The sequence below is a fragment of the Haliotis cracherodii genome, unplaced genomic scaffold (genome assembly GCF_022045235.1).
Source record: "Haliotis cracherodii isolate W230 unplaced genomic scaffold, xgHalCrac1.p SCAF_9, whole genome shotgun sequence".
Classification (NCBI taxonomy): domain Eukaryota; kingdom Metazoa; phylum Mollusca; class Gastropoda; order Lepetellida; family Haliotidae; genus Haliotis; species Haliotis cracherodii.
Window position 1 is genome coordinate 10910404 of NW_027266343.1, and position 23524 is coordinate 10933927.

General features: G+C 40.9%; 1 protein-coding gene across 4 annotated transcripts in view; it reads left to right on the forward strand.

Annotated features, from left to right (window-relative positions):
- Positions 1–23524, forward strand: part of LOC139452509 (transforming acidic coiled-coil-containing protein 1-like) — an 87964-nt gene that overhangs the window by 21103 nt on the left and 43337 nt on the right. For all 4 annotated transcript variants that reach the window (XR_011652375.1, XM_071234013.1, XM_071234014.1 and 1 more), the window contains exon 7: positions 19260–19314. Coding sequence is in view for 3 of the 4 variants with exons in the window: in XM_071234013.1 (XP_071090114.1) it covers positions 19260–19314 (55 nt within the window). In the remaining variant the exon portion in view is untranslated. The remainder of the gene's footprint in view (positions 1–19259; positions 19315–23524) is intronic.

A 23524-nucleotide genomic window follows, 5' to 3' on the forward strand; every position in this document is an offset into this window, starting at 1 on the left:
ATGAACATTTGTTCTCAGAACTCTCCTGAATCATGACGTACAGGAAAAATATTTATTACAGGAATTATTTTCTTGACAGAAGAATACCTTTGACATCAGCCATGAGTCATACAAACCCTAAAACAAATATATTCAATATAGCCCATGCAAGTCAATGATGTTCGGCTTGTCTAGATTACTGCAGTAGCTGAAAATGAAGAGAGTCTCTGGGATCCTTTTTATTGAATTTGTATTAGGATAATTTATCAAAAGTTTTTTTCTGTAAGATATGTTCATTTCAGAGACTAGATGTAGGTCTATTCAGGCAGATGTCTTGGACATTGGCAAACATGTTTTCATCAAGAGCTAGAGTATTATATATAAGTTAAGCAAACAAGAGAGATGGACAGATATGTATGGAGAACATTTCTTTGCATAAAAAGACAATCATTCAGACACAGATCTTTGTCATGTACATGTCCTTGTCTTGAAATTCATGTATATTTCTTTTAAGATATTTAGGGTATTATTTATGGTGTCAGCTGTAGTACTCAACTGTCACCCAGGATAAAATCATCAATGCTTTGTACACGTAAAGGTCATGAGAGAAAGGTTTAAATCCAATTGCTAGGTACAATTCAATTCTTGGAAATGTCATACCAACATGAGTGGCTGGTGTTAGAGATTAGCTCCCTTGCCAAATGTCAGGTGTTACATTGTGCATCCTGCTGCAGTGCGCAGCAGATAAACCTGGGGCTATCATCTCTACAGCAGTGGTGTAATCTGGGATTGGGGGGAAAAGACACAGAGCCTCACAGCTACCATAGCAATGCTTTCCGTAAAAGGTGACTGTGCTTGTCGTAAAAGGCCACTAATGGGATCGGGTGGTCAGGCTCGCTGACTTGGTTGATGCATGTCATCGATCCCAATTGCGTGGATCGATGTTCATGATATCAATCACTGGATTGTCTGGTCCAGACTCGATTATTTACTGACCGCCGTCATATAGCTGGAATATTGCTGAGTGCGGCGTTAAACAACATACCAACCAACCAACCCTCCTAAGTGTAGGTGTTCCCCTGCATGTTCCCTCCTATGTGTAGGTGTTCCCCTGCTTGTTCCCTCCTAAGTGAGGTGTTCCCCTGCATATTCCCTCCTAAGTGTAGGTGTTCCCCTGCATGTTCCCTCCTGTGTGTAGGTGTTCCCCTGCTTGTTCCCTCCTAAGTGAGGTGTTCCCCTGCATATTCCCTCCTGTGTGTAGGTGTTCCCCTGCTTGTTCCCTCATAAGTGAGGTGTTCCCCTGCATATTCCCTCCTGTGTGTAGGTGTTCCCCTGCATATTCCCTCCTGTGTGTGTTCCCCTGCTTGTTCCCTCCCTAAGTGAGGTGTTCCCCTGCAAATTCCCTCCTAAGTGAGGTGTTCCCCTGCTTGTTCCCACCTGTATGTAGGTGTTCCCCTGCATATTCCCTCCTGTGTGTTGGTGTTCCCCTGCATATTCCCTTCTGTGTGTAGGTGTTCCCCTGCATATTCCCACCTGTGTGTGTTCCCCTGCTTGTTCCCTCCCTAAGTGAGGTGTTCCCCTGCAAATTCCCTCCTAAGTGAGGTGTTCCCCTGCTTGTTCCCACCTGTATGTAGGTGTTCCCCTGCATATTCCCTCCTGTGTGTAGGTGTTCCCCTGCATGTTCCCTCCTGTGTGTTGGTGTTCCCCTGCATATTCCCTCCTGTGTGTTGGTGTTCCCCTGCATATTCCCTCCTGTGTGTAGGTGTTCCCCTGCATATTCCCTCCTGTGTGTTGGTGTTCCCCTGCATATTCCCTCCTGTGTGTAGGTGTTCCCCTGCTTGTTCCCTCCTGTGTGTAGGTGTTCCCCTGCATATTCCCACCTGTGTGTAGGTGTTCCCCTGCATGTTCCCTCCTAAGTGAGGTGTTCCCCTGCATATTCCCTCCTGTGTGTAGGTGTTCCCCTGCATATTCCCTCCTGTGTGTAGGCGTTCCCCTGCATATTCCCTCCTGTGTGTAGGTGTTCCCCTGTATATTCCCACCTGTGTGTGTTCCCCTGCTTGTTCCCTCCCTAAGTGAGGTGTTCCCCTGCAAATTCCCTCCTAAGTGAGGTGTTCCCCTGCATGTTCCCTCCTGTGTGTAGGTGTTCCCCTGCTCGTTCCCTCCTGTGTGTAGGTGTTCCCCTGCTTGTTGCCTCCTGTGTGTAGGTGTCCCCCTGCTTGTTCCCTCCCTAAGTGAGGTGTTCCCCTGCACGTTCCCTCCTGTGTGTAGGTGTTCACCTGCATGTTCCCTCCTAAGTAAGGTGTTCCCCTGCATATTCCCTCCTAAGTGAGGTGTTCCCCTGCATATTCCCTCCTAAGTGAGGTGTTCCCCTGCATGTTCCCATCTGTGTGTAGGTGTTCCCCTGCATGTTCCCTCCTAAGTGAGGTGTTCCCCTGCATGTTCCCTCCTAAGTGTAGGTGTTCCCCTGCATGTTCCCTCCTGTGTGTAGGTGTTCCCCTGCATGTTCCCTCCTGTGTGTAGGTGTTCCCCTGCATATTCCCACCTGTGTGTAGGTGTTCCCCTGCATGTTCCCTCCTAAGTGAGGTGTTCCCCTGCATGTTCCCTCCTAAGTGAGGTGTTCCCCTGCATGTTCCCTCCTGTGTGTAGGTGTCCCCCTGCATGTTCCCTCCTAAGTGAGGTGTTCCCCTGTATGTTCCTAAGGAGTTAATGCCTCATGGATGGGTTGTGAAACAAGTTAATCTAGAAACAGAGGTGGTAAAAACTCTTGTCACTTATGTTTCAAGATATTTTGTCATGATAACTGTATTTGTAACCCCAGGCGAGGGGAAGTTGTCTCGAGTTTTGGACGATTAGAGGCTCGTGAGAAAATTGCACTACACCTCTACTTTACTGTCTAAAGGCTTGAGGAGCGTGTTTATCTTATATCTGTCTAGAGTATCCAGCTCTAGAATAAAGTCCTCGATGGGTATCTAGCTCTAAAATGAAGTCTTCCATGGTATCCAGCTCTAAAATGAAGTCTTCCATGGTATCCAGCTCTAGAATGAAGTCCTCGATGGGTATCTAGCTCTAAAATGAAGTCTTCCATGGTATCAGGCTCTAAAATGAAGTCTTCCATGGTATCCAGCTCTAAAATGAAGTCTTCCATGGTATCTAGCTCTAGAATGAAGTCTTCCATGGTATCAGGCTCTAAAATGAAGTCTTCCATGGTATCTAGCTCTAAAATGAAGTCTTCCATGGTATCTAGCTCTAGAATGAAGTCTTCCATGGTATCTAGCCCTAAAATGAAGTCTCCCATGGGTATCTAGCTCTTATGATGAAGACTTCCATGGTATCTAGCTCTAAAATGAAGTCTTCCATGGTATCTAGCTCTAAAATGAAGTCTTCCATGTCATCCAGCTCTAGAATGAAGTCCCCCATGGTATCTAGCACTAAAATGAAGTCTTCCATGGTATCTAGCTCTAAAATGAAGTCTCCCATGGTATCTAGCTCTAAAATGAAGTCTCCCAAGGTATCTAACTCTACAATGAAGTGTCCCATGGGTATCTAGCTCTTATGATGAATTCTTCCGTAGGTATGTAGCTCTTTTAATGATTTCTTCCATGGGTATCTAGCTCTTAATTATAACAAAGTCTTCCATGGGTATCTAGCTCTTTTAATGATTTCTTCCATGGGTATCTAGCTCTTTCAATGATTTCTTCCATGGGTATCTAGCTCTTTTAATGATTTCTTCCATGGGTATCTAGCTCTTTCAATGATTTCTTCCATGGGTATCTAGCTCTTTTAATGAAGTAGTGATGTGAGGCTTTGTGGAATAAGGTCACAAGCAGGCTGTGTAGAATAAGGTTGGGAGCAGGCTGTGATGAATAAGGTCGGGACGTGAGACTGTGAGGAATAAGATTGGGACATGAGGCTGTGAGGAATAAAGTTGGGAGCAGGCTGTGTGGAATAAGGTCGGGACATGAGGCTGTGAGGAATAAGGTTTGGGAGCAGGCTGTGAGAATAAGGTCATGACATGAGGCTGTGAGGAATAAGGTTTGGAGCAGTCTGTGTGGAATAAGGTCGGGACATGAGGCTGTGAGGAATATGATCATGACATGAGGCTGTGAGGAATAAGGTTTGGAGCAGGCTGTGAGTAATAAGGTCGGGACATGAGGCTGTGAGAAATAAGATTCGAACATGAGACTGTGAGAATAAGGTCATGATATGAGGCTGTGAGAAATAAGGTCTGGAGCAGGCTGTGTTGAATAAGGTCGGGACATGAGGCTGTGTGGAATAAGGTCAAGACATGAGGCTGTGAGGAATAAGGTCGGGACTTGAGGCTGTGAGGAATAAGATTGGAACATGAGGCTGTGAGAATAAGGTCATGACATGAGGCTGTGAGGAATAAGGTCTGGAGCTGAGGCTGTGTTGAATAAGGTCGGGACATGAGGCTGTGTGGAATAAGGTCAAGACATGAGGCTGTGAGGAATAAGGTCAGGACTTGAGGCTGTGAGGAATAAGATTGGAACATGAGGCTGTGAGAATAAGGTCATGACATGAGGCTGTGAGGAATAAGGTCTGGAGCTGAGGCTGTGTGGAACGAGGCTGGGAGCAGGCAGTGTTGAATAAGGTCATGACATGTTAGGATGCTAAACGTGTGTGCCATGGTGGCTGGGAGATTAGCCTTTGTTGGTTTATCCCATAGGTAAACAGTTTAAAACTGTGGAGCTAAGTGAAGGAGGCTTTCATTAGTCTGTAGTTGCCATAGATACTTTGTTTGTGCAGGAAATATAACAATTGTAAGCATTGATCATAACAGGCATGTTTCTAATGCTTCAGTGCTTGTGGGAGCACCAGCTGGTTAACATTATTAACATCATTATTTATAAACAAGTTGTCCTTATGAAATAACTTGTCCTAGCTATTTTTCCCCAGTCACAGTGCCTGTGTCTAAAGCTATCATCTTATACCAGGGAATTGTTACATTGTTGGATTGATTGATAGAATCAAAACCTCATATCTAGCCCTTATATCCTGTGGTAAAGTTACCTCAGTGTCCCACGAAGATAAAATCAAAACCTCATATCTAGCCCTTATATCCTGTGGTAAAGTTACCTCAGTGTCACACAAAGATAGAATCAAAACCTCATATCTAGCCCTAATGTCCTGTGCTAAAGTTACCTCAGTGTCACACAAAGATAGAATCAAAACCTCATATCTAGCCCTCATGTCCTGTGTTAAAGTTACCTCAGTGTCACACAAAGATAAAATCAAAACCTCATATCTAGCCCTTATGTCCTGTGGTAAAGTTACCTCAGTGTGACACGAAGATAAAATCAAAACCTCATATCTAGCCCTAATGTCCTGTGCTAAAGTTACCTCAGTGTCACACAAAGATAAAATCAAAACCTCATATCTAGCCCTCATGTCCTGTGTTAAAGTTACCTCAGTGTCACACAAAGATAGAATCAAAACCTCATATCTAGCCCTAACGTCCTGTGCTAAGGTTACCTCAGTGTCCCACGAAGATAGAATCAAAACCTCACATCTAGTCCTAATGTCCTGTGCTAAAGTTACCTCAGTGTCACACAAAGATAGAATCAAAACCTCACATCTAGCCCTAATGTCCTGTGCTAAAGTTACCTCAGTGTCACACAAAAATAGAATCAAAACCTCATATCTAGCCCTTATATGCTGTGCTAAAGTTACCTCAGTGTCACACAAAGATAGAATCAAAACCTCATATCTAGCCCTCATGTCCTGTGTTAAAGTTACCTCAGTGTCACACAAAGATAAAATCAAAACCTAATATCTAGCCCTTATATCCTGTGCTAAAGTTACCTCAGTGTCACACACAAAATAGAAGAGATGTGTTGTGAGGAGCGAGTTAAGGTGATCAGACAGAAATGATCCTGATCTTATGTTCAATCAAAAGTTTATTTCATTTCTCTTCTTTATTTGCATTAAAAGGGAAAAAGCAAAACAACTGAAATCTTTGACTATAATCAATCAGATAAAGCCATATTTTAGGCATCTTGATATTATCTACTGCCTGTGCCAATAACTTTGGAAATTCTTCTCCATTTGCAGTAGATTTTAGTGTTATTATGTTAATATTGTTTGCTGAGCTTTATAACTAATCCAAACAGAATTGTACTAGACACTTGCTTCAGACTAGAGGCTATTGCTAAGAGTTGCAGGCTGTGTCTACATTGCCATACATGTAGATATGTGTGTGCAGTAGATACTGCTGCCGGACGAATTGCTTCACATGCTAAACCTGTAAGTACAGATTATTTATTGGATTAACTAGTATTAGCGATGTAACTCGGGATGTTTGGCAAGTATTAAAATGTGGCCTTTGGTGAAGTACATATTTGCATTGACCTCATTTTATGATTTAGGTTAATGAACATGAAACATAATCCTTAGCCATGTTTGCAGTTGTGCTTTATGTGCCGTGTCATGCTTGCTGACTTATCCGTTCATACGTCGGGGAACCTCCGTACCCCATGCCTGTGAACATATCTGTTCATACTCCGGGGGAACCTCACTACCCCATGCTTGTGATCATATCCGTTCATACTCCGAAGCAACCTCCATACTCCATGCTTGTGGACATACCTCATACCCTGGGGCAATCTCTGTACCCAATGCCAATGAGAGCTGATTAATGAGGATCTGGTGCTTACGAAGTGTGATATCGACTGAGTGGAGCCTTCCTCATGTTATCAACCACTGCCTGGCAAGACTCAGTTATATCCTAGTCATGTGATATAGGTGGAATACTGCTAACTGCTACTTACAACAGCATTCACCCACTCCTTGTGCTGGTCAACATCTATCTACCCTGACACATCAGTGATATTGCTGGACTTTCTGTGGACGTCAGTAATGGCCCGAGAACCAATCTATTTCTAGTTTAAACAGATGGAGGGTATTATTATTCTTAGATAAAAAGTGTAAACAGGCTGTTATATGATCAAACAGGTCATAAAAATACAAATACTTCTGTGACAGATGTCTGCGTGGATATTGAGATCTCCCAGAATCGCATGAAGATTATTGAAGAAGTGTTGGCAGACGGCTATTGGGATTGATATGACCGCAGAGGGGGACGAGATGCTTTCATTTTAAGAATTTGAAAAATCAAATACAATACATTATCCATTAGCCTCATTGTTAAAGTCTTAGCCCGTCACACAGAAGACCTGGGTTTGATTCCTGACATGGGTAAATATGTGAAACCCATTTTCCGGTGTCACCCGCCGTGATATTGCTGGACTATTGCTAAAAGCGACATAAAACCAAACCCACTCACTATGCTGCTTTCAACATGTTCAAGGCTCTTGTAACACAGGTGGAACACAGTGAGAGCCCTAACACTGGGAAAAGCTATTTGAAAGAAACACATCTACCCTGACACCTTAGCTATGTTGCTAGCCTTTCTGTCCAGTAGTGACAGTGCTGGTATTTGAAAATACCGAGTAGTGCAGCGGCAAGTTAACATTGCTCTTTGCACACTGATGGGAAATATTATCAAAACATTTCTTAATCCAAAGCCAGTGACAGAAGGGCTGTAATACCCACTGCTGCATGTGATGATGCTACAGACACGCAGTGACAATGATGATGCTACAGACAGGCAGTGACAATGATGATGCTACAGACAGGCAGTGACAAAGAATCAGATTCAGTAGTTTATCACCAAGTCATTATCTGGGAGATATTCCATGGTAGCTTGTCCCCACCTCTCACTGTGTCAATTACTTGCCGATATTCCGTGGTAGCTTGCACAGCTAAGACACAATGCAGAGCTGTCTCTCTACTTCAAATACAGGACGTGAAAAATTGTAAATATTGACATGTAAACGGAGGAGTTTGTTCCCTCACACAGATCAACATGCCATTCAGGTTCCCTTCTACAAGACACACAATCTCCCAGAAACATGTTGAATCCCCCAAAATTAGAACAATTACTCACCAATTGTTGAATAATTGTCCTCGACACTGAACCCCTGGCTGTGATCTTGTGATATAGGTAATCTCTGCTCTGAGCATGCTCCAAAGACAGGAACTGGGGGGTGCATGTACTGGCTGTGTCCGAACATGCCTGCCTGTATAATCCATTGTCGCGGCCAGTCGGCCGGGTATTGACAGCCAGCTACCTGTGATTACACACAAGGCCACAGCCAACACTGATGTGCGGACCTGCCAGGGATATTTATGACACTAACCTTCTTGAAAAATGGACTGAGAATATTGGATTATTTTTGGACATTGTGGTGATTTAAAATGACTATGGACAAAGGTAATTGTTGGTGTCGTAATAATAGCCTTGTCATGTCTGTTTGCCTTGTGAGCGGGTTTTATGTCACAGGGTGTGTTATTGACAATCTGTTGTTGTGAAGGTGCGAAGCAGACCTGTTGTCATCTCATCACCTGTTATGTGGACCTTAATTAAGTGTTCATGTCATGCATGAACGAGTTTATGTTTTTTTTCAGTGCCCATCAACCGTGACTAGTGGTTTGTTATGTCAGTGTTATTTCAAGCGTGGCTCCATCTACAGCCTATGCAAAAGTACAGGATATTGTCATTTATAGAAAATGTCAACTTCGGACAAACATATAAATTGGTCACAGCTTGTGATATAAACTATGTTTGAGATTTGATTGTGTTTGGGAAAGATGTTTTGCGATTCCTATTGCCAGGCAGTACAAGATGCAATCATGTGTTGTGCTGTTTGAGAAAGCAGTATAGCGGTGAGCCAGGAATGTTGAACATACTGTCTGTCAACGACTTGTATCAGGATATAGCCAGACTATTTTGTCTGAGCTCAGTCTAACATACTGGCTGTTGCTATAATTGATCTATCGATTATTTCAGGCTTTAACCAGATACCAGTGTCTGCTTCCGTTATCGACTCCAATTGAAAGTGCTTTAAAAACCTGGCTTTCTGCAGATAGTGCTTCAAGATATATGTGGAAGAAAGGTTGTGTTCCAGTTAAATTGATTTTGTAATTAGGGAGGGCATTTAAAGTTAATCAAAGATATATTACAGTCTGTGACTTTATAGCCACAAGTCCAAAGCCCAGGTCTAGTGAAATTCAGTTAAGCACATCTCAGCTCATAATAGTCTAAAAATAAAATAATCTACAGAAAATTATGCTTTCACCAAGTTTGGGCAAATAGCCTCCAAAGTGTTTGGGACAGACCGATAATTTTCAAATTCAGTAAATTTATGTCTTGAACACTAAATTTCTTTTCTTGAAAAGGAAGGGTTATAAAAATGTGATGCCTTGGTACCATCAAAATAAAATCAGTATAACAGTATTTGACTATTTCAAACATGCATACTTGTGTCTTCAATGAATTACAGGTTTCTGTGAATCTGTGGAATGTAATTGTGTTGGTTAATCCAGGAGTAAGAGTTTGAATCTGGATTTAGTGTGCTTAGGGTAACCTTAGACAATTCTTTTGTGTTTTTGACAAGCTAATTGGTCAGATCGTTTTCATTAAGTGGTACTGCACTTCCTTTGTTTGAGCATGAAGCAGTTGCTGTTGACTGGGGCCAGGTCGACAGGTGGGGGCTGTGTCAATTATTAATGCAGGTATCACGGTTACCTGGCACAATGAGACCATTGTCTCCTGGTAATGGATGTGCCATAGAGGGTCTAGTGGATAGAGTGTCTACCCGGAGAGAGGAAAGGTTAAAAGGGATATTTTAATACAAGAACTTGTCGGCTTGGAGTATACTGTGTCTGAGTGGGGTATTCATCTTACAATTGAGGCATGGTATCGCAGTGTGTTAGCACACATCCCGCCACCCACACCCATTCCTTCCTCACTCACATGTCCCTGTATAAACGTGACGTATACCCAATTTCACGTATGGATCGTGTTGGAAAGTGCACGTAAAATCTCACAATTCATCATCACCCATTTCACATCACCTGACCAGTCTCCTGCTAATTGTTTTCAGTGCACACAGTGGGAAATTATAACCTGTCTTCTTGTCAGTTGATCTCACTCGTTAGAAATCAGCTTTTTTTAAAAATGCCTGTAATATAATTATTATCATGAGGGATTATGTCATTGTTTGGAACCTATTGGTTTTATGCAGTCTTTCAACCTACTGACACAATTGTGCTGTTATCGTTATAACACATTCATGGATAATTCTAGGGTGGGGCCTGGTGCTTTTAGCCCCTTAATTTAAAAAAAGACCCACATTTTCAAATACAATCAGGCATTTTAACATTTTGCTGTATGGGCAAGTGTGGGTGTACCTCTGGAATATTTGAAATTTTCACATTAAGGGCCCATGTCAGAAAATTCCTAGAGTGAACCCTCAACATTCACAACTGACAACACATTAAATCATTTTGTAACGATTGATTTAGATACAAACATTATCATGAGTATGAGGTCCTTTCTTTCCATCATCTTTGTGTCATGATTCATGACAAGTCAGGGTTAGAAAATAACAGTTATAATGAAAACATAGCAAAACCTCTAAAAATGGAAAATTTCTACTAGTCCTTAGGATACCTTTACTATTGGGCAGTTTGGCAAGGACTACAGGACTAGTGCCGAATTCTAACACTGCAAGTGGGTTAATATTACTCTCATTCAAACTTGTAATATAAGATAGCTACACGATAAATTGCAAAGAACAGTGAAGAATGGAGCGTGGTTTATTTCACGATGAGACAGTGTTCTATCATGACGTCATTTCTCGAGATTCGAACATTCACTCGCAACTTAATGATGTCGATAATTGAATGACATTATTTTTTAAAGGGAAGTACAGTCTAGTGATATGTTCACCATAGTTGAGCTGGGCACCGCAGATGAACACAAGACCTCTGTCACCTAAGGTTTCAGTTTGGTAAAACTCCAGAATACTGACTGATTGTTATAAAAATGTATTTAAGATTCTTTTCAATATATAAGATGATGAGATAACTTCCTATTGCCATGTTGTCTCCTGCACAGTCAATGGTCACCCTGACTGGATCAGGCTGGATGTGTGCAGCAGATTTGGTGGTGTATCAGGGGAAGTAACTCTGTAGGTACTCTAGTCTCAGGCACAGGTTTATGTGTTCAATCTATGCGTCTATGCTAGTATTGTATTGTTGTAGAAGGTTTGACAGTTTACATACAGAGGTACTTGTATTTCTTACACTGTAAGCCACATGCTTCAGTGTGCTTAATCAATGCACCAGATATTGTTTATCGTTTTGTTTTTCCCATATGTGACAATCATTTCTCTGTGTGAAGATATTGAATGTTGAACTAAAGGGCAATCCTATCTGGGCTTTTAGCTCTGTTTAGATTCATTATTAGTTTGAAAATTGACCTCAGCACAGCAGTGCAACTGCTTGAATAATTCCGAGAACATGTCTTCTGAGTGATGCATCAGCGTGGGACAAACACTCATTATTATCTTATTAGAAGACGAGTGAATGAGTAGGATTTTACGACGCTTTTAGCAATAGTCCAGCAATAGCGGAGGACACCAGAAAAGGGCTTCACATGTTATTAATGTGGGGAATCGAACTCGAGTCTTTGCCGTGACAAGCTAGCAATTTAACCACTAGGCTACTCTACTGTGCCTTAGGGGATGAGTTGCGATGAGTCTGTGTACAGAGTGCTGCATTGTGTGTGACTCTCATTATTGTCTTAGTAGAGGATGATATGATACTAAAGGGATGCAGAGGAATTTGTCTGCTCCTAACTTGGATGGCACCGGAAGTATAGCAACAATTTGAACATGCAAGATGGGAGACAGTATTTACTTTTATTTTAACTCTAAAAGCATCATTATAGGTATCAACATGTTTACGAGATAACAATGGTAATTTAACTTGGTAATTTTTAGACCGATCTGGCTTAAGTCCAGTCTTGACAGATAACACTGTATTGGAAAGGTGCTGAAAATGCAAAACAATGATGTCAAGGAAGAAGAATGGGTTTGTTTAGAATTAAATGAAACAATTGCTTTGAAGGTATATATTAGTCTGCAATAGATTTCTCTTCTTGAATGCCCTAAAACAATACTTGGGCATAATTAGCAAACAATATGGAGATCTGGGTGTTCACCTTTAAATTATATTGCTCTCTGTCTTTTGTTTGCACTTTTTAGATTTTATTCTAAAAAAGTGTTTGGCAACACTTGTGCTCCTTGAAAGATAATTCCATGGATGTGAAGTAATCCTATCCTCATAAAAGGCAAGTTTAGATATGTGGACAGGAAGAACTCCAGTCTCTTAAAGGGACAACTTGTTCTTATTATTTACATAATCTAGAAATTATGATTTAAGTTAATAATTATTGCCTAAGAGACTTGTGCAAGTGTTCTAGTCTTTCAAAACTGATGAATGCTGCAATTTTTATTCATTATCATAATTTTGTCTTGTACAGTCAGTATCATTCTGAAATCAATACAGTCAATAACTTAAACCAGTACATCACTGTTTGTTGAAGGCTCCTTGGGGGAGAGAGCTAGTTGTTAATGCAGTAATTCGAAACACGATACGTATTGGTGCAGTAACTTATTGATTCCCACGTATGAGTTGCTGGCCTCACCTTGGATGGGATGTGTACCGTCTAGGGTAATTAGCTTACCACTCTATCTCCCTTAATTTCTGTTTTTATTTGGTAAAAGTAGCAGTAAAGACAAATCCAGATTACAAATCTCTACAACAGTCTTGAAGTAGAGACATCAATCAAATGTTTTCATTTTGTCTGTGCTCCAATGTCTTGCAACTGTCCGCATTTTATCAAATCATGTTACAGATGTCTTGTTCAACAATTACAGTCACGCCGAAGACCCGTGACTATGCTTGTCATAAGAGGCGACTATACTTGTCGCAAAAGGCAACTTATGTGATCGGATGGTCAGTCTTGTAGACTTGGTTGATGCATTTCATCGTATCCCAATTGCATGGATCAATGCTCATGATATCAATCACTTGATTGTCAGTAGTCCAGACTCAATTATTTACAGACCGCCTTCATATAGCTTGAATATTGCTGACTGCGGCGTTACACAACAAACAAACAAACAAGCAAACAAACAAGTGAGGACCATGACAATATATCTTTACACATCCAATGTGATTATTTCATCAACTATCTGTAGGGCTTTAATGGAGCGTACAACCATTGTATACATATACAAGGGATACTTATGGAAATGTAAACAGCTTTTTACGTCTTATGTTCTCTCAATTAATGTTAACTTTTCCTGAAATGTGTTTATCTAAATTTGTATACCTTTCAAAATGAAACCGATAAAAAAACATATGCAATTTGTCAAATGGATTGTGTAAACTATGACAAATCTTCACACTTTGCTGGCCTGTGGCAGAGGGTCTAGGTTATCCGCAAGGAACTCTGGGTAGGAGAGTGACATGCAGCCTCACCACCCAATCACAAGTTTACAACAATCAGAAAGTACTGGGGACCCATTCTTCAACCAAGAGAGCCCAAAGGACTACTTTCTTTTATGTTCGTTTGTAGTAAATTTATGACAAAGTGCAAGTGGGTATCCATACCTGCCATGTGGTTATGGATGTGAGGTTTGGACAGTTGCGACTAGTTCGTCTGAGGTCTGGTGATGACTAACTGTATTTGATTCGGCAGAAGGATGAGTGTCAGGCGGAGGAGTGGATTGCATTTCTCTCTGAGTGTGTATCAGATGTTTTGCCCCTTAAATGTCCATGCTAGCGCTCTGCAGATGAAGGTATTGACAGCACTGTGCCAGATGCATTGATCTCCTGAGAATAAAGAAAGTATCAATATCTATCTTTGTCCTATCTTGAATCCAGTCTGTGACAGCTGGGGAACTGCTCATTCACAGGGAAATGGAGACTAGGAAAAAAACTCAGATTTCTGCTTCAGCACATCTAGAGAAGTGCACTCAGTGATATGGGCTCATTTCATCAGCTAGTTTGGAGAGTTTTGTAGTTATGTTTTTTGTTTAAATAATAAATGGATCTGTCAGTTTGTCCTGAAATTTGCCTACATATTTATTTGACATTTAATTAGCCCCTTAAAGCAGCACTACCTGACTGATGATATAATTATAACTATTACTGCCCCGATACTTGTTTGAATGACAAAATTATATCTATTACTGCTCAGCAATCTTTTGAACGATGTAATTATGACTTACTGACCATCATCTTTAATTTAAATAATATAAGTATAACTATTTCTGTCCAGCAATTTATTTGAATGATAGGTGTACATAATCCATTCTTACAGCTTAGGGGAGCACGGGTGGCCCAGTCGTCTTAGGTGCTGCGCTTCGCTGTGCCTCGCTGTGCAGAGTTGCTTCCCTTGGGCACGCCAGAAACCTTTGATTGTGGGTTCGAATCCCGGTTTGCCCCGATTATTTTTCTAGGTTTGTCAGCACCATTTACGTGCTTGTGGGTTTCACCGAAGTGGTAAACATCTAAGACCTGCATCACTTGGGGCTTTCCTCCCACATTAAGCTGACATGCTGTGATATAACTGGAATACTGTTAAAAGCATGGTTAAACACAGCTCACTCACTCACGGACCGGTGAAGATTCGGGGTAGCATTGGTCTTCAGGAACCAATGCTTGTTGTAAAAGGCGACTATGGTTGTGATAAGAGGCGACTAACGGGATCGGGTGGTCAGGCTCGCTGACTTGGTTGATGCATGTCATCATATGCCAATTGAGTGGATCGATGCTCATGATGTAAATCACTGGATTGTCCGGTCCAGACCCGATTATTTAGACCGCAGTCATATAGCTGAGATATTGCTGAGTGCAAACAAACACGCACTCAATCACTCTTGGAGCTCAGCAACGTATTTGAATGATATAGTTATAACTTACTGCCCAGTGGGTTTAATTTAAATGATATAATAAAAACTGTCACTGCCTAGCAGCTTAATACTGTCCAGACACATATTTGAATGATATGATTATAAATATTACTGCCCACAATATCTCTTAATTTAGTTAATGTAAACAAGCCATAGGAGTTAAGCCGCTCAGAGTTATCAGCAATGTTTTAATATTGCTTGCTGTACATGATAAAAGTCCTGTCAAGCAACACATAATATGTCATTATTAACCCTTGACATCCAAATGGCATTGGACAAATAACATAGGCTCCCTGCATGTTTTTTGGATGTAGGTTAATGGTTAATGCATTAGCTTGTCATGCTGAAAACTGACCAGGTTGATTTCCCAGATGGGGTTAGATTTAATGGCAGATTGATCACTTTACAATAAAATTGAATTTTAGTAGCTTGTAATAGTTATGTTTTATTTGAAATGAAGTTCCTTTTGATCCCCTTAATTGTTGCATTCATTGCGAGAGGTGTACCTGATATCTTATATCAAGTCTAGCAATAAGTCTTTAGAAGGTCAAGGTTGTGTACATTCACCTGAGGTACTATCCAACCTCTACAAGGTGTTTGTCAGGTCCCTGTCACAATTGTATGACTGTGTCGGGGGTGAATGGAGACATTTATGGGCCAGGTAAGGGAGTATATCTGTGACCTTTGGTGCAGATACCTGGCTGTGGTCACTCAGGTGGAACAAAAGGGGATCACGTTACACACACCTGTAGACGGGGGTTGGGGGTACTTTATATCTTATGGAGTTTACACCGGCTGTAGGGGTTTTGTACCTGGGACATGACTTGATTGAGGCGGGGGCACTGCTTCATGTAAGGTCAGTGTTCATGCAGGTTTGGCTACTCACTTGGAATTTTTTTTAGTCAGGAGGTTAAATAAAAAAGTCTGAAGGGGTTCAATTGCAGTAAAGGAGGTTTGAAGTTGAATGAACTTGGGTTCTTGCATTAATTTTTAATGGTTTCTTGGAGTAAAGGGCTCTGGAGTAGATTGAAGGGGTTCTTGTAATGTAACCCCAGGGATTCTTGGAGTAAAGGGCTTTGGAGTAGATTGAAGGGGTTCTTGCAGTAATGTAACGTCAGGGATTCTTGGAGTAAAGGGCTCTGGAGTAGATTGAAGGGGTTCTTGCATTAATTTAACCTCAGGGATTCTTGGAGTAAAGGGCTCTGGAGTAGATTGAAGGGGTTCTTACAGTAATGTGACATCAGGGATTCTTGGAGTAAATGGCTTTGGAGTAGATTGAAGGGGTTCTTACAGTAATGTAACCTCAGGGATTCTTGGAGTAAATGGCTTTGGAGTATATTGAAGGGGTTCTTACAGTAATGTAACCTCAGGGATTCTTGGAGTAAATGGCTTTGGAGTATATTGAAGGGGTTCTTACAGTAATGTAATCTCAGGGATTCTTGGAGTAAATGGCTATGGAGTAGATTGAAGGGGTTCTTACAGTAATGTTACCTCAGAGATTCTTGGAGTAAAGGCCTTTGGAGTAGATTGAAGGGGTTCTTGCAGTAATCAGTAACCTGAGGGATTCCTGGAGTAAATGGCTTTGGGGTAGATTGAAGGGGTTCTTACAGTAATGCGACCTCAGGGATTCTTGGAGTAAAGGGCTTTGGAGTAGACAGAAGCGGTTGTTTAAGGACCTTGTTGACTGAAAGGTTCTTTTAGGACCCGGAATTTGACTTAAGGGGTTCTTTGAATCATTGAATCTAGATCATGCAGCTGTTTCAGTTACTCATTATAGCGGTGATAGGAATCATGAAAGTGCTTGGAGATACTGTTTTAACTTTGTTAACTGTTACTCTGGTTACTGTGTTAAATCTGATTACTCTGGTTACTCTCTTTGGTGACTATGTTAACTCTGGTTGCCCTGGTAATTGTGTTAACACTGGTTGTTATGGTTACTATGTTAACTCTGGTTGCTCTGGTCACTGTGTTGACTCTGGTTGCCCTGTTAATTATGTTAATGCTGGTTGTTATGGTTACTATGTTAACTCTGTTTGTTCTGGTTACCGTGTGAACCCTTGTTGCTCTGGGTACTGTGTTAAACCTTGTTGCTCTGGTTACTGTGTTAACTCTAGTCATTTTGTTAAATGTGGTTGTTAACCCTGTGTACTTATAGGACCATGTTCACACACTCAATAAGCTCAACACAGCTCAAATTGTCTCTTGATGCAAGTATGATATTGTGAGGTCATGCATCGGTACACTATCATACCTGTTTTCATAAGGAGGGCATGTTGGCGTGTATAAATATGGCAGACCCAGGTTGACTGAACAAAATAGCGAGCATCAGGTTCTGTAGTTATTCTGTATGTATCATACCTTAATGTTCATGGGGACTCATGGCATTGTGGACATTTACATCATTTATCACTTTTTGATTGGTCATTCTTTTATATCATTAATAAACTTGAAAACCATCTTTAGGACATTTTGGATGACAATGAGTCAGTGTCCTAGAACATGAACTAATCAGAAACCAGGCTGATCATATCATAAATCATATCACAATGGTTCACCAACAGGCTCATACCTTTTGCTGGAGTATTTAAATCTTCAAGGATCCTATAACAATATGGCAGCCTTGACAACAATTCTTACATATGACCAGGGTTAGAAACACTGTATTAAGATACATATATAATGTGACAACACATTCCATTACATCAATATCTTCATCATGCAACCCCACCCCAAAGAAGAAGGAAGTAATCTTTATTAACTATTTTCTTATTCTATCACTATTATGTCTTCAGGGTTCACGCTAGGAATTTTCTGACATGGGCCCTTTATGTGAAAATTTCAAATATGCCAGGTACACCTACACTTGCCCATACAGCACAATGTTAAAATGCCCCACTGTATTTGAAAATATGGGCCTTTTTTTCAAATTTAGGGGCTAAAAGCACAAGGCCCAACCCTAGAATTATCCCTGTGTCAATATCTGTGAAACAAATATTAAAATTTCAAAACAATTTTGTTCCACTGGTTTTTAAGATCTGTAAGTAATTACCTTAGGACTGTTGACGAATGAACCCTGGATGCCTTCAAGGTCCTACTGTGCCCAGTCAGTGTCAGACAAGGCCATAGGGGTTGATAACGTTGGTGTTGGCAACACCTCACAGAGGAGCATTGTTTACACCAGTGTCCCATCACTCTCCTCTCTCTGCACTCACTCTTTTTGTGATGTCAATCCAAACTCTCTCCACAAGTCAATGTAGACGAAGAAGTTGATTCTGTAGATCAGCCCCTACTGTCCGACTTGGCCAATTTACAGAGCTGTCACTTTCTTTTGTGCCCCTTTGAATGATTGAAGTAAGTGCTGTTGATCAGGGGCCAGTGGTCGGTGAGCTGTGTGTTGTGGACCTAGCTAGCATGTTTGCTGTGGAGTCCTCATACTCCGTCTGTCACGTGGGGTGTGCACTGTAGGTACATGCTTACCTATCTACTGGGGGAGAGTCCGAGACACCTTCTGTGTCAACATCTCTTCATACCGCTGGTGTGACGACAGGTATGTGCTGGGTTGAGATGATAGGAGAAAGGTGTTATGGTTGTGCTTCTATGGGTTTCTTTGACGTTTGAATCAGTCTTGATTCTACCAACTGTCACCAGGTGTATAGATTGATACAGGCCGAGTTTGTTCAGGTTTGTTCCGACCACTCCTCGACTCAATGACGGGTCAAACTGTGTACAGGGTATACTTTCTACTTCTGTGCATTGTCCAGACTACTTCAAGCTAAAACTTTTCGAAGTTGCTGCCTTCAATATTGTCAGTCTTTTGTCATTGTTTTTTTTTGTTTTATGAATGCATGGTATTATAGTGTTCCCACTCATAGTGGTTCCTTGCAATCTTTCATGTGTCCTACCACGGTGTTTGAGTCTCTTAGGGCCTATATATATTTCGCTTTAACATAAGGATTATGCAAAGGACTCCTTGACTTCCATGCTAAACTTTGAACACTGGTATGTACATGTTATCGACCACTTAACATAGGACCATGTAACTAAAATAATAACAAACTTGCAGACGACCTCGTCTTTGAGTTTGTTTATTATTATTAGTTACATGGTCCTGTGCATTAAGTCAGGAGACATTTCTTCACACTCTTAGTATATTTTTGTGTTGACAAGTCGAGCCAGCTTGTCATATTGATTTTCATAAACATGCATAATTTGATAGTTGTATGTGTGCTCATCTTTCTGAAATGATATGTAACTGTTAGCCCAGGTATTATTGACTTATTTAGCAGGTGTTGCTGCACGCTGAAAATGCATGAGCACAGCTTAGCAGATTGAGCGTAACATGAGGCTGTGAAATCTTCATGTTGTGAACCATGACACTGATTGTCTTGTGTGATTGTGTGGCTACATCTTGACTCAAGCTGTTTCTATTTCCAGAGCAAGAGAAGTGTCGAGGGCCAGAAGGAGCGGAGGAGGAGTCGGCTGCAGGGAAGTAAGTCCATCCTCACTGCAGTCACACGCGGAAACTACTTCTGACAACATGGCATACTCGTGTAGCAGAATGTAACATTCTTTGACCTGAAGACACAGCATATTCAGTCACTGGCTATTACAGCCTGATTGCCCTGAAAACACAGCATGCTCAGTCACTGGCTATTAAATATTACAGCCTGATTGCCCTGAAAACACAGCATATTCAGTGACTGATTATTACATTCTTATTGACCTGAACTAGCTGGACTGTTGCTGACTGCTGAACAATCAAACAAGAAACATCTCCATTCCTGAAAAATAATGTAGATTTGAGATAATAGAATGATGTAACAATATGCTGTAGTGTCACAGGTATAGGCCTATGGGTCCTGTTTGTATATCCAAAGTTATGTTTTAAAAAAAATTAAGTCAACAGACGAAGAACATAGCAGAATTTTACTTAATAAAATAATACCATATGCTCTGGTATTAGGGCTGGGACGAGTCCAAATTTACTACCTGGGTATCCCACCCCCTATTACCCGACCCTACCCGGGTACCCACTGCAGGTCTCAAGAGTTGGGAACAATATGTCTGATTGGGAATTGTTTTACCGCAGTCCTACATACATAAGCACGTGCAATAGTTACAATATTGAGGTTCCTACATCATCTTCTTGAGCCAAGGGAGTTAACACACTGTAAAAGTCGGGACATAGAAGGGACTTAACCTGAATATTGACTGGTGGCCCTTGCATCGGGAAGATCTTTACACATAAGAACAGAATGTTAGAACACCATTTTTTTTAGTGAATAGAGATTGCTTACATACGTGTTTGTTATTGAGGTGTTGGATTTATGCTTTATGCAAATTATCACCTCATTGGGCATGAATTCATTGGTTGAAATTGACCTTTGTTCGATATGATGAACCCTTGCAAACTTTAGAAAGCAGAAAGAAACAGGTCACAATGTGACAAATCAAAGTTAAGAGGGAAATATGTTATTTAATGGCGAGACATACCTACATCAGGTTAAATGTTTTGAAAATCTGTCTCACAAATTTAGTGACATCAAAATACGGTTCTTAGTTTTACATAAACTTTTCCATTGTCATGTCATGTTTCCGAAACCTTTTCATTCGAACATAGCGTGAGACCGATCACCTATACATATCAAATACTGTGTTCACATATTGACAACATACTTCTAAAATCCCTAATCAAACTAGTGAGACGCTAATTGTTACTGGTCAACTTGGCTGGTCCCAGTGAGTCATGTTCATGACTCACTGATCAAGCAACATTTTTGCAAAGTGGCCAGTTTTACTCAACCAGGCAACATAGGGGTTGTCTAATAAATGCTTGAAGATGGTCATATTTCTGGGACACTACGGTATGAGTTTCACATTAAAGGTCATATGACCTCAATAAAAGTTAAATAAATAAGGAAGATTTGTCATCAACGTCCTGTTAGAATTGAAGTGACTTGATTCGATCAAATCAGCGTAGATCAGGTTAATTCTTTTTCAGTGTTTCATAACGGTTGACAGATCAGTGATTATTTATGTCTTGAAGTTGATATGGAATGGATAAAATGATGTGAACAATATTCACCAGATTGAGAGGCTCATCAGATCTAGTTGTTGAAGAGTGTCAGTCAAGTGTACTTCAAAACTGCTTTAAATGTCGGGACCTGTGGCGGGGTGATTGTGTATCATCGTGTATCATCGTGTATCATCGTGTATCATCAGGTCACCAGGGTGGAGGGACAGTCAAGGGTATTATATGATATGACCCAATGTGATGCCAGCTCATCTGGGTGTCTGTGAGTGCAGCTGGACCATGTGTGTATACATCCGTCACCACCCGCACTGTGAACCTGCATGTGACACTTGACCTCACCACATTGCATGCTGACCCAGAATATAAATATTATCCACAGACAGGATAGTTCACTTTTCCTTCTACTTCACGGAAGGAAGGACACAGCACCATTGTGCAGGATGTCCACTGCGTAGTGGCGGATGTCAATGTTAATGTGTTGTTTCAGAGATACTTTGGTTTCTGTGGAATATAATTTTTGTCAGTCTTTGTCTGGATTTTAAGAATTTGGGATACTTTGCCTACTTCTTCTGTTTGAAGGATTCTTGTGGATTTATATTTTGATGTAGTTATTTCATGAACCTGCCCTTTGTCCTGTGTTAGTTGTGACTGGAATTTATTGTGCTCTTTGTCATACTGTGGACCAAAGCAGGATGAAGCCCGAAAGAAACAATTAACAATTTATAATTAACATTTACATCTATTTTTTCATCACCCCTCAGATTTGTCTCATCAGCAGCGACCGTGTGTCCAGTTTGCTATGTATTGTCAAGGGGTTTGATGTCAATTCTATGACCTTGAATAGTGAGAATTTGTTGGGTCAAGTAGGGAGGATGTTGAGACATGTGGTTGATGAAGTTAAGCATGCGTTTGACAGATAGAGTGAGGCTTTCAGAACATAATGGCAAGATGTTCACTGTAGTTTGTGAGCTTTGTGCTGGACAAACATCCAAGATGCTGTTGGTGACAGGAGATGCTGGATCGATAGCCTTGTTGCATGCAGTGGAAGATTATTTCCAGAATACCTTCCACGACGCGGAGATATAGGTGTGTCACATGTTAGGTCAGGGTGACAGAGGCTGTTGTTTTATGTTTGGATTTCATCTCGCAAACACAGACGAGTTGCTGTGACTGTGTCATCCTTTGTTGCTCTGGTTACAGAATATTAACGTGTTTGGGTGATATATCAGCTGAGCTTGTTTGGACAAAGTTTTGATCATCATATTCAGTATGGAATGAATCTGTGGTTAGACAGGATAAGCTGGTGCCAGTCTGCTGATGTTTTGTCTTTCTATGGATCGACCTTAGGATAATAATGTGACAAAGCAGAGTGACAATCTTAAGACTTGAATGCCGTCTGCAGACTCTGCATTAACACCAACTGTGTATTGATTTCCACATATTTCGATACAATGTCTAAGAAACGTGTGCGTGACAGACCTTTGTGAGGTCAATATGCTTCGAAAGCCAGCAACAAGTCGTCTGCTGCAACTGTGACAGACTTTGATGTGACTTCTGATCAAAATTTGACATGCAATTATTAGTTGTGATGGCAGCTACCATCAGTATGTGATCTGCAACTTTTGTTTTTGATTGTCCATGGTGTTGACATCTGTTCGTGTTGACCTCTGCTGTTGTTGACGTCTGCTCCTCCCACCTGCCCGTCTGGCCGCCATGAAGCATGGGAGTCATCTGGTCATATCTGTGGGGGATACCTATGCCATGTAGAGCAATTGTCCGCACAGCACCGCCTGATGTACAAAGGTGCTACACAAATATTGTACCTAGTCATTCTTTATTATTCATTTCTTTAATCAACACTTTATACCTTAATTGCATCTCTTTTACAGATTGGATTTAAACATATTGAATTTGTTGCATACATATACGTAGAAACTGGACGGTGTTTAATATTTTTTTGTTTATTAAATATTCTGGAATATTTTTTATTCTCCAAAAGTTATGTATGATAACATGTTCAAGGTTCAATGAAATGTATTAATCCTGTCCTCCGAAGATGTTATTGTCAGAATTATGTAGATTGAAAAGATTCATTAGCTGAAAGTTTTCTTGCGGTCTGAATTGAGCACTGTAGTGGCATGAACTTTCTGTTCTACCTGATGCTTAAATTTTCATTATATTTTACTGCATTTTTTGTCTGGGATTTTCAGAACCTTGACCGATTCCATATTTCCTTTATGTCATCGCCATGGTTTCATGATGCAGTTCACCTCCCGTGTTTTTGATGTATTGTATCCTGTGTATTAAAGGGGTGGTGGATGGATGTGGTTAAAGCAGTTAAAGCAGGTTAAAACTCTATTGTCTCGGGAAGATTTTGAGTAGTTGGATACAGGAATACCTAGCTGTACATTGTCAATAACTCATGTCACATGAGGCCTTCACTGATTAGTAACACTGATATTTTATGTACTGTTATGCAATTCTGGTAACTAGACACTCTGTAGGCACATTTTCCCAATACATGTGTGCTGCAATCTGAAACACTACCACAATGCCTTATTTGGGTGTCCATGTGCTTCCTATTCCATGATGTTGGCTGAAGACATAGTGTAAACCTCTCCTCGCTGTATATTAAAATGTATATTGAAACTTCATAACAGTATCT